The 17616-nt window shown below is 45.7% G+C and overlaps 1 protein-coding gene across 3 annotated transcripts in view; it reads left to right on the plus strand.

Annotated features, from left to right (window-relative positions):
- erich3 (glutamate-rich 3) overlaps positions 1-17616 on the plus strand; it is a 68806-nt gene that overhangs the window by 16424 nt on the left and 34766 nt on the right. For all 3 annotated transcript variants that reach the window (XM_073062475.1, XM_073062476.1, XM_073062477.1), the window contains exons 2-3: positions 3801-3894; positions 4385-4510. In XM_073062475.1, the coding sequence (XP_072918576.1) occupies positions 3801-3894; positions 4385-4510 (220 nt within the window). The remainder of the gene's footprint in view (positions 1-3800; positions 3895-4384; positions 4511-17616) is intronic.

A 17616-nucleotide genomic window follows, 5' to 3' on the forward strand; every position in this document is an offset into this window, starting at 1 on the left:
ACTGCTCAACTACAGACATTTCTGAACATACATTTGCAGCAAAATCTTGATGTTTCTTCTCCCTTGATGCCTCAGTTGGCAATACCAGCCTGGAGTCAGTCGGCCACAGTCTTGCCTGGAGAACGTCGGACAATGGTTGGCCGGTGAGCTCCAGGAAAGGGAACTCATCCACTGTATTAAAAAAACTACAATTTGAGCTGAGCGAAGGGCGCTGAGTAGGCTACGGTTAATTATGGAAAACTCTGAACATTCTCTACATAGCACCATCCAGAGACAGAGAAGCAGTTTCAGCGACAGGTTACTATCGATGCAATGCTCCTCAGACAGGATGAAGAGGTCAATACTCCCCAATGCCATTAGGCTTTACAATTCAACCGCCAGGACTTAAGAACTTTTTAAAAGCTATTATTAATGCTTTTTGAGATAGTGATTTAGATGCATATCATATTTTTTACTGAGTTAAGTATTGTATGTAATTAGTTTTGCTACAACAAGTGTATGGGACAATGGAAAAAAAGTTGAATTTCCCCATGGGGATGAATAAAGTATCTATCTATCTATCTATCTATCTATCTAATCAGAGTATCAGAGGTGGAAAGGGTCAGTAACTTTAAATTCCAGAGTGTCACTATCTCAGAGGACCTGTCCTGGACCCATCATATAAATATTATTGCGAAGAAAGCAGGACAAAATTCCTCAGGAGTCTGCAGAGATTCGGCATGTCGTCAAAAACCTTTGCAAACTTCGATAGATGAGTGTGAAAAGTGTGCTGACTGGCTGTATCACATCTTCACAAAGCTAAGATGGCTTCAATTGGATGCCTCTTCGAGCTCACCTGAGGAAACAGCTTAAATTCCTCACTTTAATGTCTATTTCCTTTTCAAGGTGGTTGAGGTTCTATCAAGGTCCTGATCTTACTGGCTCATGGACCTCTGGTTTTCCTCTCCTGAAGTCTACAATCAGTTCCTTGTTCTTATTGACATTGAATGAGAGGTTGTTGCTATTACACCACTCAGCCAAATTTTCAATCTCCCTCCTGTATGCTGATTCATCACCCCCTTTGATACGGCCCACAACAGTGGTGTCATCAGCAAATTTATTATGGTGTTGGAGCTGTACTTAGCCCCACAGTCATAGGTGTAAATCAATGCATGAGCTGTTAATACATTCTGTCCGAGGCTTTGTGGGATTCCTCCACACTGAAAAGGTGAATGGGTTTGTAAATTGTGGCGTGCTATGTTGGCACTGGAAACATGGTGACACTTGCAGGCTGCCCTCAGCACATCCTCAGACTGTGTCAGTTGTTGACACAAATGATACATTTTACTCCATGTACACGTGACTCTTAAATGTTGAAACCATGAAACTGGAGTTCTTTGAGGATGTAACGAGCACAGTGGATAGAGGGGAACAGGTAGACATTACTTACTTGGATTTCCAGAAGGCGTTCGATAAGGTGCCACATAAAAGACTTATCCATAAGATAAGGATGTATAGAGTTGGGGGTGATGTATTACCATTGATAGAGGATTAGCTAACTCATAGAAAGCAGAGAGTTGGGATACATGAATGTTACTCTGGTTGGCAATCAGTGGTGAGAAGTGTTCCGCAGGGGTTGGTGCTGGGCTTGCAACTTTCACAATATACATTATCGATCTGGAAGAGGGCTTGTAGTGTATCTAAGTTAGGTGATGATACTAAATTGAGTGGAAAAGCAAATTGTGTAGAATATATGGAGAGTCTGCAGAGAGATATAGATAGGTTAAGTGAGTGGGCAAGGGTCTGTCAGATGGAGTACAATGTTGGTAAATGCGAGATCATCACTTTGGAAGGAAATATGAAAGATCAGATTTTTAAATGATAAAAAAATTGCAGCATGCAGAGGGTCTTGGGAGTGTTTGTGCGTGAATCACAAAAGATTGGTTTGCAGGTGCAGCAGGCCATTAATAAGGCAAATGGTATGTTGGCCTTCATTACTAGAGGAGTTGAATTTAAAAGCAGGGAGGTTATGCTGCAACTGTACAGGGTATTGTTGAGGCTGTACCTGGAGTACTGTGTGCAGTTCTGGTCTCCTCACTTGAGGAAGGATATTCTGCCTTTGGAGGTGGTACAGGGGAGGTTCCCCAGGTTGACTCCAGAGATGGGGTTAGACTATGAGGAGAGTTTGAGTCTCCAGGGACTGTACTCACTGGAATTCAGAAGGATGAGAGGAGATTGTATAGAAACATATAAAATTATGAAAGGGACAGATAAGATAGAAAAAGGAAAATTGTTTCCACTGGTAGTTGAGACTGGAGCTAGGGGACATAGCCTCAAGATTTGGGGGAGTCGATTTAAGACGGAGATGAGGAGGAACTGCTTTTCCCAGAGAGTGGTGAATCAGTGGAATTCTCTGCCCAATGAAGCAGTGGACAGACAGACATACTTTATTGATCCTGAGGGAAATTGGGTTTTGTTACAGTCGCACCAACCAAGAATTGTGTAGAAATATTGCAATATAAAACCATAAATAATTAAATAATAATAGGTAAATTATGCCAAGTGGAAATAAGTCCAGGACCAGCCTATTGGCTCAGGGTGTCTGACACTCCGAGGGAGGAGTTGTAAAGTTTGATGGCCACAGGCAGGAATGACTTCCTATGACGCTCAGTGTTGCATCTTGGTGGAATGAGTCTCTGGCTGAATGTACTCCTGTGCCTAACCAGTACATTATGGAGTGGATGGGAGACATTGTCCAAGATGGCATGCAACTTGGACAGCATCCTCTTTTCAGACACCACCGTCAGAGAGTCCAGTTCCATCCCCACAACATCACTGGCCTTACGAATGAGTTTGTTGATTCTGTTGGTGTCTGCTACCCTCAGCCTGCTGCCCCAACACACAACAGCAAACATGATAGCATGATAACATGATAGGAGACTACCTCAGTAAATATATTTAAGACAAGGTTGGATAAATTTTTGCATAGTAGGGGAATTGATGGTTATGGGGAAAAGGCGGGTAGATGGAGATGAGTCCATGGCCAGATCAGCCAAGATCTTATTTAATGGTGGAGCAGGCTCAACGGGCCAGATGGCCTACTCCTGGTTGTAGTCCCACCCAACCTCAGTGGAAAAAGCCTGCTTGCATTTACCCTATCTATACCCCTCATGATTTTGTATACCTGTATCAAACCTCCTCTCAATCTTTGACATTCCAAGGAATAAAGTCCTAACCTATTCAATGTTTCCAATAACTCAGGTCCTTAAGTTTAGGTAGGTGACCAAAACTGCACACAATATTCCAAATTGGGCCTCACCAATGTCTTGTACAACTTCACCGTAACATCCCAAATCCTGTGCTCAATACATTGATTTATGAAGGCCAGTGTGTTGAAAGCTTTCTTTATGACCCTATCTACCTGTGATGTCATTTTCAGTGAACTGTGGACCTGTATTCCCAGATCCCTTTGTTTTCCCATGTTCCTCAGTGTCCTAACACTCACTGTGTAGACCTATCCTGGTTGGTGCAACGGAACTGTAACATCTCTCACTTGTCTACATTAAATTCCATCTTGGATAATGGACCCAAAGCTTCTCACAGATTTGACCAATGCCTTATAAAGCTAACGGCAAGCAAGTCAATAAGGCAGAGGGGTTGTTTCTGTGCTGTACAAACCTATGGTGCTGGTGATGGGGTGGGAATAACAGCAGATGACCATTCAGCCCATTGAGCCTGTTCTGTTCTGACTCTGCATCACATCCCTGCACTGACTTGTTGACCCCAAGTGGGGACTGACCTTCATTATTTTTATCTTTCAGACCCCTGGAGGCATATAACAGCCTGACAGACAAACATCTGACCGGATACTTCAACAACACCAGGATCCGTAGGCATCTACAACGTGTGGGTTTGGTAGGTAGGACTGTCATGGTCAGCTCTGTGATCTCCCAATCTCGTCAGCTCTGGGGATAGGCTAGATGAGACAAATGGCCTAATTCTACTCCTAGGTCTTACGGTCGTATGGCCCAAGCAAAGGAGCCATGGTTCAGTGATAGAGCCACTGCGTCACAGCCCCAGAGACCTGTCTGTGGGGAGTTTGCATGTTCTCCTTTCTCCCGTACGCTCAGATTCCCTCCCACATCCCAAAGAGGCATGGGCTAGTGAGTCAATTGGCTGCTGTCTATTGTGGATTCGGGGGGGGGGGGGGGGGAAGTTGTTGGGAACGAACGGAGAATGAAATGGGGTCAATGTAAGGTTGGTATCCACAGGTAGTTGACAGACAGCAGAGACTCGATGGGCTGAAGGGTCTGTTTCCAAGCTATTTCTTACTGATCTATCTCTAAGACCATTGCTAAAGATTAAATCCCTGAAGTTCTTAGATCTTTGATGCTTCCCTGTACAGGTCACAAGGAGTGGACGGATTGTGTCCGAGAAGGAATATCGCCTCAGTATAGTCCGCAAAGATCATCAAAGATATGTGCGTGAGAGCCTGGCCCAGGCCATATTCCACAAGGTCCTCAGCATGGAGGTATGTTGGGCTCCTGCCCCTCAACAACTCTCCAGCTTCCTCATTCATTCACAGCATCCGGCTCATTATTCCCCAATCACCCTTATGCTCATGAGATTCCTGGGCTGTTTTAGAGGAAATTATTCATCATTTTATGTGTTGGAATGTAAATGGAAAATGCTAGAAACCCAGAATCAGAATTCGGTATAATATCATAGTGTATGCTGTGAAATTTGTTATTTTGAAGCAGCGGTACATTGCAATACTAAAATATACTATAAATTACAAATTGCAAATGTCATTCTACCTTTCAAGAAGGGAGAGAAGCAAAAGCAAGGAAACTTTAGGCCAGTTAGTCTGACCTCAGTGATTGGGGAGCTGATTATTAATAATGTGGTTTCAGGCTACTTGGAGGCACATGATAAAATAGGCTGTAGTCAGCAGGGTTTCCTCAAGGGAAAATCTTGCCTGACAAATCTGTTGGAATTCTTTGAAGAAATAGCAAGCAGGATAGACAAAGGAGAATCAATTGATGTTGTGTTCTTGGATTTTCAGAAGGCCTTTGACAAGAAGACACACTTTGTCAACAAACTCCGAGTTTCTATGCTAGAAACTAGGAAAGTTTCTAGCATGGATAAAACAGTGGCTGATTGGCAGGAGGCAGACTGGGAATAAAGGGAGCCTTTTCTGGCTGGTTGCCAGTGATTGTAGTGTTCCACAGGGGTCCGTGTTGGGACCAATTCTTTTTACATCATAGATTGTTTGTGCTCATGGCCATGGACCCTTCACAAATCTGGCAGAGGGGAAGAACATTGTGTCTTCAGGCTCCTGTGCCTCCTCCCTGATGGTAGCAATGAGAAGAGAATATGCCCTTGGTGATGGGGTTCCTTAATGATGGACGCTGCCTTGCGACATCACCTTCTGAAGATGTCCTCAATGCTGGGGAGATTAATGCCCATGATGGAGCCGACTGAGTTCACAACTCTCTGCAGCTTTTTCCGATCCTGTGTAGTGGTCCCTCTACCAGATGGTGATGTGACCAATTAGAATGCTCGAATATTGAAAGGCTGAGATAGAGCAGGTGTGGAGAGGATATTTTCTACAGTGGGAGAGTCCAAGATCAGAGGACATAGCTTCAGAATATATGAACATCCATTTAGAACAGAGATGATGAATTTCTTTAGCCAGATGGTGGTGGATCTGTAGAATTCATTGCCCAAGACAGCTGTAGGGGTCAAGTTATTGAACGTATTTAAAGCTGAGGCTGATAGGTTCTTGATTAGTCAGGGCATCAAAGGTTATGGGGAGAAGGCAGGAGAATGGGGTTCAGAGGGATAATAACTCAGCCATGATGGAATGGCAGAGTAGACTTGATGAGCCAAATGATCCAATTCTGTTCCTAGGTTTTATGGTCTTATTACTGATCTGGGAAAAATTCTCTGGCTGTCCACTCGATCTATTCCTCTTATCATCTTGTACACCTCTATCAAGTCACCTCATACTCCTTCACTCAAAAGAGAAAAGCCCGAGCTCTCACACCCTATCCTCATACACTTTCTAATCCAGGCAACATCCTGGTAAATTTCCTCTGCACCATCCCTAAAGCTTCCACATCCCTGCTATAACAAAGCAACCAGAACTGGACACAACACTCCCAAGAGTGGTCTAACCACTCTAGAGCTGCAACATTACCTCATGGCTCTTGAACTCGATCCCCCAAGGTGTTTCTGAGCTGAACAGCAGCCAATGAACAGAGAGGGTGATTTTACTGAAGGGTATTTCATGTAACAAATTTTCTGTAGAAGCAGTGTGTTCTGTGGCAGTGCTTAGGTTACCATTAAAGATGAGGGATCCTTGGGAATGTTGTGTTATCTAATCAGGAGAGTGGAACGTAGAGAAGGTTCTAGAGTACGCTGGAGTAGAGGTTTTCTGATAAACACTCAGGTGGGTTAAGGTCTTTTTGGTGGGAGATGGAGAGAGTAGCTCGAGAGAACCAACCAATCTGGTGGGAAAGCGTGCCTAAGAGGGGGATTTTTATCGGACATTGGTGAGTAGGAATTGGTGCCATGAGTACATCGGACACATTGGCCTTTGCAAGATTTGAGCTCCAACCTGTGCACATTTGACTGTTTAATTATTGTGGAGCTTTTGTTTTTTCCCTCCTCTTCTTTCATAACTCTTTGGTTACATTAATATTCATAAATATACTTTGTAATTGTATGTAGTGTACGGGTGAATGCATGGGGCAGTAAATCACACAGTGATCACACAAACCAGGGTTTGGGTGGGTGAGACATCCCAAGCTCATGGGTTTGGCAGGACCCAAGTCACATGGAGTCTGAGAAAGGTGGTTCCTCGTCGCGGAGTCTGGCCGCTGTTAGTGAGGGGCTAATGAGCCCCATCTCTAGAGACAGCCAGTAAAAGGGGTTTCATTGTGGGGGCTCATCCAGGATTGAATTTGTTGTATACGGTGTGATTGCTCTAAGAATTGATTAAAGGTTTTGAGATTAAGTCTGTTTAAACTATCGTGGGAAGGTGATCCGGGTACATGGTTATGGATGTCGCAGGGTTAAGAGTTGGTGTGATTCAAACAGATTACCTGTAGCTAGTGCTTGTGTTCTGAGCAGGGTGGATATCAGCTGCCCAGATGAGTTGTTGATTAGGCTAAGGTATTAAAGAAGGTTACAATCATGGAACAGCAGTTGGACCAAGCAGAGGAGAAAGATGTGATGTTGGTTTAGCCAACACTGACGTAACAGGAGTGGATCTGCCTGGTACCTTTGGAGTACCCAGAGAGGTGGGGCCATGGGCTGTCCATACAAGAGGTGAGTGTAGGTGTGAGAGTGCCTAATTAGAAACTGGTTCCTGTAGCTGAGGGCGGAGACTTTAAAGACAAGTTCATCTCATTTCTGCAGAGTGAGGAAAAGGGGTTGTCTGATGTGGAAGGTCTAATGAGTCATCCAGCAAGGGGTGAAAATTCATAGAAACAGAAAAGCTACAGCACAATACAGGCCCTTCGGCCCACTATGCTGTGCCGAACATGTACGTACTTTAGAAATTACCTAGGATTACCCATAGCCCTCTATTTTACTAAGCTCTATGTACCTATCCAGGAGTCTCTTAAAAGACCCTATTGTATCCGCCTCCACCACTGTCGCCGGCAGCCCATTCCACACACTCACCACTCCCTGTGTAAAAAAACAAAACAAAACAAACTTACCCCTGACATCTTCTCTGTACCTACTCCCCAGCACCTTAAAACTGTGCCCTCTCTTGTTAGCCATTTCAGCCCTGGGGAAAAGCCTCTGACTATCCATTCCTAGTTGGTATCAGCAATTATGTCCCTGGTGGATAAATGGCAAAGTGCTCCGGCAGCAAGTCAAAGTTATAGGAGGCTGATAATGTTCTCGGGACAGAAGCTCACCCCCAAGGGGGAGGAGGAATATGAGCCTTGGGCAGATGCTGGATGAGCGTCAGTGTTCTGATGTTGTAAAAAGACAGTGACTGGTAGAGAGCCTGAAGGGTCCGGCCTCCGAGGGGGTGAGGTCCTTGAAAGCAGACTACGTTCACATGTTAGAAAGTGTTTTTGGCACGACAGGAAGCCTGATGGAGCTTCTGACTGGGTTTAGGAGAAGGGGGAGAAACTTCCTGCTTACATTTTCCGGCTAGAGAGACTTGTGGTGTAAAGGGGTCATTCAGCTGGCTGAGGTGAGTCAATTAAGGATGGACCAAGTGCCAAAGGGCGCACAATCACAGGACATGATCACTTGAAGTCTCCGAATATCCTGTAAGAAGTGCCCCCTTCCCTTGTTTGTTGAACTGATTAGAGAAGAGGAAAATGCGATGGAGGAGCAGGAGACCTCTGTCAGCAGGGTACAGCCCTTGGTGGTAGCCTCTGTTGCTGAAGCGACCCTAAAGCCACACAGGTGGGGGTTTTGCAGAATTTCGTGAATGATTAGAGAATTGAGGTATCTCGGTTGGTATCGGTGGGTGCTGTCACCAAGCATGACAAAGTCGATAAGGAGCCTGGCCCACTGATGGGACATACTAAGCAGAGGGCTGCTATTGAATGGGGTCCTTTGAAAAAGGGAGTGACCGGTATTGTCTGTTACAACTGTGGTGTGAAGGATGGGAAAACTTTGGGAAAGGGAGCCCACGGGTGCTTAAACAGAAGGGAAATCAGGAAACTTCAGAGAAACCCAGTGAGGGAATGGCCTGTCATCTCGGGGGGGAACACATTCCAGTCAATATATCGAGGAAAACACTAAAGTGAAAAGCCCTATTGCTGAAGGCTTAGTGGGGCCAAGCTCCAGTGTATCCACATGGATTGAGGGTGTTTTTGCTAGATCCATACTTGACACAGATTCTCAGGTTACTCTGCTGTACAGATCCCTCTACAACTGGTATTTGATGCATTTGTCATTGATGCCACTCAGAGCTTTAGTACTGGTGACTACCTATATGGTGGTTACTTGGTGAAGCTGGAGTTTTCGGAGGCAGATGTGGGAGTAGCTGAGATCCTTGATACGTTAGTGTTGGTTTGTCTAGACCTGGTCCAGAAGGGTGAAGCTTCAGTTCTTGTGGGGATCAATACTCCTATTGTAAGGAGACAAGTGGGAGCCTACAGGGAGAAAGTTGAAGAGGGCTGTGCTCAGAGCTGCTTTTGAGGAGGTGCAGGCCCATCCTAGGCTGGATGATGAGCACAAACAAGGAACTGTGTGGTACACCCAGTCCAAACTGTCATGTTATAGCCTGGGGAAGTAACTAGAGTGATGGGAAACCTCCTGGTGGATGCTCCAGAAGACCAAGAAGAGGAGTCACGCTTACCTGCTGGGTACTGATGTGGCCCAAACTGCAAAAGCCATCGGCTGTACAAGTAAACAGGATGACCATGATTGTCAGTAACACCTTGAAGAGGGAGGGGAATGCCAGTGGCACACCTTTTCTCCGTGACTGTCAAGTCTAGTTTTCCCGTGAGACAAGCAGGAAAGAAGCCATCTCCTGGAAAGGGGAAGTTGACAGCCAAGTCATTCACCTTTGGTGATTCCCAGGTAATTGGAGTTTGGAAGAGGAGATTGACAGAGAAGGTGTTGAAGTTTGAAGATGTCTTTTCTACTGATGAGTTTGATGTGGGTTGTTCCAAGAGTACTCACCACACCGTTCGAGAGACAGAGGACACCCCCTTCAGAGAAAGGTCTTGGCAACTGGCACCCACCAAGGTGGAGGATGTTCTGCAGAAGCTGAAGGAAGCTGGTATTATCACTGAGTCCAGGAGTCCCTTTGTGTCCCCCATTGTGATGAGGAAGAAGAATGGGAAGGTAGGAATGTATGTTGACTATCAGACTCTGAACCGACGCACAGTCCCCGACCAGTATACTGTTCTGAGGATCAAGGATGCACTGGCCTGCCTGAGTGGAGTGAAGTGGTTCAGTGTGCTGAACCTAAGGAGTGGGTATTATCACATTCCCATGAGTGAGGCTGACAAGGAGAAGACAGCATTCATATGTCCACTTGGATTCTTTCAGTCTGAAAGGATACCCCAGGGCATATCAGGAGAACTGGCTACTTTCCAGCATGTCATGAAGAAAATTGTTGGGGATATGAACTTGCTTCAGGTGCTAATGTACCGGATGATCTCATTTTGTTTGGATCCACCCTGGAAGAGCATGAGGCGAGGTTACTGAAGGTGTTAGGTCACCTTAAAGATGAAGGGTTAAAACTGTCACTGGACAAATTGCCAGTTCTGCGAGACATCTGTCAACTACATTGGGCTTGGGCACATAGTCTCGTGGGATGGATTAGCTACAGATCTGCTGAAGATAGTGGCGGTGACCACATGGCCAAGGCCCAAGAACGTGAGCACCTTCCGCTCATATTCCTTGGATTCCATGGGTACTATCGAAGGTTCGTGAAGGACTACTCGAAAGTGAGTCACCCTTTGAATCAGCTTCTGTGCAGCTACCCTCTCTTGAGGAAGAATGGGAGGATGATGAAAGGAAAAAATGGTAAAGTTTATCTTAGCCCTTTGGAGCAAGATGGGATGCGAGATGTGAAGAGGCCTTTCAGGTGTTGAAGGAGCTGCTGATGAAAGTGCTTGTGTTGGCTTTTGCAAACCCCCATTTGCCATATGAATTACATACAGATGCCAGCCGAGAGGGCTATATCACGATCGGCACACAGTTGAGACTGTCACCCTCCGAGTGAAATTACCCCGCACACAAATTGGAGTTTCTGGCATTGAAATGGGCTGTAGTGGATAAGTTAAGTGACTATCTATATGGTGCCAAGTTTGAGGACGGACAACAATCCATTGACTTATATCCTGACCTTGGAGTAATTGGATGCCACAGGCCATCATTGGTTGATGGTGTTGTCTGCCTATGATTTCAGCCTGAAGTACTGACTGGGAAGCCGGAATATTGGTGCGGATGTGTTGTCCCAATGTGCACATGAAAGGCTGGAAATGGACGGAGAGTGGGAGAGCATTCCTGCACCTGGACTTAAAGCAATGTGCCAGAGTTCTGTCACGGAGAAGACAGAGGCGAGGCACGGGCAGGATAGAGCGGTGAACCATTGGGAGCTTCTAGTTGTGCCATTCCACAAGCTTACTGCAACCTGATTGCTCTGAGTACAAAGCAGTTACCTGAGTTGAGTCCTGGGGAAGTGGCCGCCACTCAGCGAGATGATCCTTGTATAGGTACTGTTTGGTCAGCTGTTATGGAAGGGGATATGGCCCAAGCTGAAAAGAGGAAACACCCTGCCATGCCTCTACAAACTGGAGTTCTGCTACCAGTTTCTATACCGGGTCATGTGTCCTCCAGACAGCCTCAGCGTTCCCAGTTGGCTCTGCCTAAGAATATCAGAGGATTGTGTTGAAGTCACTTCATGATGATTCAGGTCATTTAGAATTTGACAAGACCTATGGATTGGTCAGAGATGAGTTCTACTGGCCTTTAATGAAGCCTGAGGTTGAAGAGTCCTGTAGGTCGTGCATTAGATGTATTTGGAGGAAGATGCTGCCCATGACGGCTGCTCCTTTCTCCCATTTGCAAAGTGTGGAGCCACTTGATTTGGTCTGTATGGATTTCACCAGAGTTCTGCCATGGAGAAGACAGAGGCAAGGCAAAAGCAGAGTTTGGATTGCCGTTAAAAATGAAAGATGCTTGGGGATGTTGTGTCGTCCAGTCGGGAGGGTGGAACTGAGAGAAGGTTCTAGAGAATGCTGGGGGAGAGGTTTCCTGATGGACACAGGACATGGTCCTTTTCGGTGGGAATGGAGAGAAATGAAGCTCAAGTAGGATTCAATCCGACAGGAAAGCACGATGGTGCCCAGGAGGGGGAATTCTATCACAGATCGGTTTTGGAAGATTTGAGCTCCAATCTGTGCATGTTTGACTGTTTAATTATAGTGGGCCCTTGTTGTTTTTCTTTCTTTTCCTTAATAACTCTTCTGTTAAGTTAATATTCATAAATATACTTTATCATTGTGTGCAGAGCATGATCTGTTCTTTCTTGCCGACAGGTGATTGCATGGGGCAATAAATCACACAGTATTCACTCAAACCAGGATTTCAATCTCATGGGTTTAGTCATATCTATCCAAGATATATGGAGTCTGAGAAAGGTGGTTTTCTCAACGCTGAGTGGCTCATAAGCCACGTCTCTAGAGACATAGAAACACAGAAAACATACAGCACAATATAGGCCCTTCAACCCACAAAGCTGTGCCGGATATGTCCCTACCTTAGAACTACCTAGGCTTTACCCATAGCCCTATATTTTTCTAAGCTCCATGTAGCTATCCATGAGTCTCCTAAGAGACCCTCTCGTATTCGCTTCCACTACTGCTGCCGGCAGCCCATTCCACGCACTCACCGCACTGTAAAAAAAAAACTTACCCCTGGCATCTCCTCTGTACCTACTTCCAAGAACCTTAAAACTGTGCCCTCTCGTGCTAGCCATTTCAGCCCTGGGGAAAGACTCTGACTATCCATATAACCATATAACAATTACAGCACGGAAACAGGCCATCTCGGCCCTTCTAGTCCGTGCCGACGCTTACACTCACCTAGTCCCACTGGCCCGCACTCAGCCCATAACCCTCCATTCCTTTCCTGTCCGTGTACCTATCCACACGATCAATGTCTCTCATCATCTTATACACCTCTATCAGGTCACCTCTCATCCTCTGTCGCTCCAAGGAAAAAAGACCAAGTTCACTCAACCTATTCTCATAAGACATGCTCCCCAATCCAGGCAACATCCTTGTAAATCTCCTCTGCACCCTTTCTATGGTTTCCTTCCTATAGTGAGGTGACCAGAATTGAGCACAGTACTCCAAGTGGGGTCTAACCAGGGTCCTATAGAGCTACAACATTACCTCTCAGCTCTTAAACTCAATCCCACGATTGATGAAGGCCAATGCACCGTATGCCTTCTTAACCACAGAGTCAACCTACGTAGCAACTTTAAGTCTCCAGTGGGTTCAGATCCCAAGATTCCTCTGATCCTCCACACTGCCAAGAGTCTTGCCATTAATACTATATTCTGCCATTATATTCGACCTACCAAAATGAACCACTTCACACATATCTGGGTTGAACTCCATCTTCCATTTTTCAGCCCAGTTTTGCATCCTATCAATGTCCCGCTGTAACCTCTGACAGCCCTCTACACTATCCACAACACCCCCAACCTTTGTGTCATCAGCAAATTTATTAACCCATCCCTGAGGCACACCACTGGTCACCGACCTCCATGCAGAATATGACCTGTCTACAACCAGTCTTTGCCTTCTGTGGGCAAGCTAGTTCTGGATCCACAAAGCAATGTCCCCTTGGATCCCATGCCTCCTTACTTTCTCAGTAAGCCTTGCATGGGGTACCTTATCAAATGCCTTGCTGAAATCCATATACAATACATCTACTGCTCTACCTTCATCAATGTGATGAAGTTACATCCTCATAAGGCACGATCTGCCTTTGACAAAGCCATGCTGACTATTCCTAATCATATTATGCCTCTCCGAATGTTCATAAATCCTGCCTCTCAGGATCTTCTCCATCACCTTACCAACCACTGAAGTAAAACTCACTGGCGTATAATTTCCTGCGCCATCCCTACTTCCTTCCTTGAATAAGGGAACAACATCCACAACCCCCCCCCCCCCAATCTTCCGGAACCTCTCCTGTCCCCATTGATGATGCAAAGATCATCACCAGATGCTCAGCAATCTCCTCCCTCGCCTCCCACAGTAGCCTGGGGTACATCTCATCCGGGCCCGGCGACTTATCCAACTTGATGCTTTCCAGAAGCTCCAGCACATCCTCCTTCTTAATATCTACATGCTCAAGCTTTTCAGTCTGCTGAAAGTCATCACCACAATCACCAAGATCCTTTTCTGTAGTGCATACTGAAGCAAAGTATTCATTAAGTACCTATGCTATCTCCTCTGATTCCATACACACTTTCCCACGGTCACACTTGACTGGTCCTATTCTCTCACGTCTTATCCTCTTGCTCTTCACATACTTGTAGAATGTCTTGGGGTTTTCCTTAATTCTGCCTGCCAAGGCCTTCTCATGGCCCCTTCTGGCTCTCCTAATTTCATTCTTGAGCTCCTTCCTGCTCGCCTTATAATCTTCTCGATCTCTATCATTACCTTATTTTTTGAACCTTTCGTAAGCTTTTCTTTTCTTGATGAGATTTACAACAGCCTTTGTACACCACAGATCTTGTACCATACCATCCTTTCCATGTCTCATTGGAATGTACCTACTCAGAACCCCACACAAATATCCCCTGAACATTTGACACATTTCTTCCATACGTTTCCCTGAGAACGTCTGTTTCCAATTTATGCTTCCAAGTTCCTGCCTGATAGCCTCGTGTTTCCCCTTACTCCAATTAAACATTTCCCTAACCTGTCTGTTCCTATCCCTCTCCAATGCTATAGTAAAGGAGATAGAATTGTGATCACTATCTCCAAAATGCTCTCCCATTGAGAGACCTGACACCTGACCAAATTCATTGCTGAATACCAGATCAAGTATAGCCTCTCCTCTTGTAAGCTTATCTACATATTGTGTCAAGAAACCTTCCTGAACACACCTAACAAACTCCATCCATCTAAACCTCTCGTTCTAGGGAGATGCCAATCAATATTTGGGAAATTAGAATCTCCCACCACAACAACCCTGTTATTATTACTCCTTTCCAGAATCTGTCTCCCTGTCTGCTCCTCGATATCCCTGTTACTATTGGGTGGTCTATAAAAAAAACACCCAGTAGAGTTATTGATCCCTTCCTGTTCCTAACTTCCACCCACAGAGACTCCGTAGACAACCCCTGCATGACTTCCTCCTTTTCTGCAGCCATGACACTATCTCTGATCAACAGTTCCACACCCCACCTCTTGCCTCCCTCCCTACCCTTTCTGAACATCTAAAACCTGGCACTTGAAGCAGCCCTTCTTGCCCCTGCACCATCCTAGTCTCTGTAATGGCCACAGCATCATAGCTGATCCATGCTCTATGCTCATCCGCTTTATTCATGATACTCCTTGCCTGGTAAAAAGGGGTTTCAGTTAGAAAGGGCGAGTGAAGTTAACACAGATGCAAGCAGAGCAAATTCTTTCAGCTGCCAATATTTGGAGTGGCTTCGGCTCATCAGGCTTGGGCGAGGTGGAGTATCTGACAACCTTGTCTTTTTCTTCTTATTTGTTCATTCCTCATCTGTTAGGGCAGAGTAGATTAGTAAGAATGGCTCCAGGGGCGATGTTTTGTACTGTGTATGGGATGTGGGAAGGCAAGGAGACCTCCCGTCTCCTGGATGAACATATCAGCACCAGGTGCATTGAGTTGCAGCTCCGAGAGAATATATTTAGGGAACTGGAGCTGCATCTTGATGACCTTTGACTCATATGGGAGAATGAGGAGGTGATAGACAGGTGCTACAGGGAGGTAGTTACCCCCCAGGTTGCAGGAGATGGATAACTGGGTAACTGTCAGGAAAAGGAAGGGAATTGCACAGCCGGAGCAGAGTACACCTGTGGCCCTTCCTCTCAATAATATGTATGCCACTTTCGATACTGTTGAGGGAGATGATGTACCAGGGAAAGCTGCAGTGACCAGGTCTCCGGCACCGTCCGGTGCCATGGCTCAGAAGAGCAGAGAGGTCGCAGTGTTGATAGGAGATTCCATTGTTAGAGGATCAGAGGCACGATTCTCTTAGTGTGATAGAGGTACACAGATGGCATTTTGCCTCAAGATGCTAGGATCAAGGATATCTTAGATTGGCATTCTAAATGAGGAGGTTGAGCAGCCAGAAGTCTGGGTACATATTGCCACCAATGACGTAGGTATACAAGTGAGGAGGTCCTGAAGAGAGATTTTAGGGAGCTCGGTAGAAAGCTGAAAACAAGACTTCTGGGGTAGTAATCTCTGGATTGCTGCATCTGCCTTGTGCTAGTGAGGGTAAGAATGGGATAATTTGGCAGGAGGATGTGTGGCTGAAGAACTAGTGCACAGGGCAGGGGTCTCTTCTGGGGAATATACAAAAGGGATGGGTTACACCTGAACCCAAAGGGTCCGATATCCTTGCGGTAGATTTGACAGAGTTGTTCGGGAAGTTTTAGACTAATTCAGCAGGGGGATGGGAACCTGAGTGTTGAAGGTGAGGTAGTTGGTTTACAAACAGAGGCAATGTGTAGTGAGACTCCTAGCAAGGAGGGGCTGATGGCAGGGCAAAATTGTAGTCAACAGTTGCAATGTAAAAGATGGACAAAATCATAAAGGGGGAATGCAGGACAGAAGGTGTTGTATTTGAATGTGTGCAGTGTACGGAATAAGGTTGATGAACTTGTAGCACAGTTATAGATTGGTGCTGTATCAAAAGGACAGGCAGGTGGGCAGAGGAGGTGACTTGGCTCTGTTGGTAAAAAATGAAATCAAATCATGAGAAAGAGGTCACCATAAGACATAGGAGTAAAGTTAGGTCATTCAGCCCATCAGTCTGCTCTGCCATTCCATCATGGCTGATCTCGGATTCCACTCAACCCCATACACCTACCTTCTCGCCATATCCTTTGATGCCTTGACCAATCAGGAAACAATCAACTTCTGCCTTAAGTATTCCCACGGACTTGGCATCCGCCACAGTCTGTGGCGGGGCACTCCACAGATTTGCCACTATCTGGCTAAATAAATTCCTCCTGACCTCTGTTCTAAAAGGTTGCCCCTCAATTTTGAGGCTGTTCCCTCTAGTTCTGGATACCCCCAGCAGAGGAAACATCCTCTCCACATCCATCCTATCTAGGCCTTTCAATATTCAGTAGGTTTCAATGAGATCCCCTCAAATTCTTCTAAATTCCAGTGAGTACAGACAGACATACTTTATTGATCCCAAGGGGAAATTGGGTTTCATTACAGCCGCACCAACCAAGAATAGTGAAAGAATATAGCAATATAAAGCCATAAATAATTAAATAATAAGTTAATCATGCCAAGTGGAAATAAGTCCAGGACCAGCCTATTGGCTCAGAGTGTCTGACACTCCGAGGGAGGAATTGTAAAGTTTGATGGCCACAGGCAGGAATGACTTCCTATGATGCTCAGTGTTACATCTCAGTGGAATGAGTCTCTGGCTGAATGTACTCCTGTGCCTAACCAGTACATTATGGAGTGGATGGGTGACATTGTCCAAGATGGCATGCAACTTTGACAGCATCCTCTTTTCAGACACCACCATCAGAGTCCAGTTCCACCCCCACAACATCACTGGCCTTACGAATGAGTTTGTTGATTCTGTTGGTGTCTGCTACCCTCAGCCTGCTGCCCCAGCACACAACAGCAAACATGATAGCACTGGCCACCACAGCCTCATAGAACATCCTCAGCATCATCCGGCAGATGTTAAAGGACCTCAGTCTCCTCAGGAAATAGAGACCTCTCTGACCCTTCTTGTAGACAGCCTCAGTGTTCTTTGACCAGTCCAGTTTATTGTCCATTCGTATCCCCAGGTATTTGTAATCCTCCACTATGTCCACACTGACCCCTTGGATGGAAACAGGGGTCATCGGTGTCCTAGCCCTCCTCAGGTCCACCACCAGCTCCTTTTTCACATTAAGC

Source organism: Hemitrygon akajei, chromosome 12 (assembly GCF_048418815.1).
Source record: "Hemitrygon akajei chromosome 12, sHemAka1.3, whole genome shotgun sequence".
Lineage (NCBI taxonomy): Eukaryota > Metazoa > Chordata > Chondrichthyes > Myliobatiformes > Dasyatidae > Hemitrygon > Hemitrygon akajei.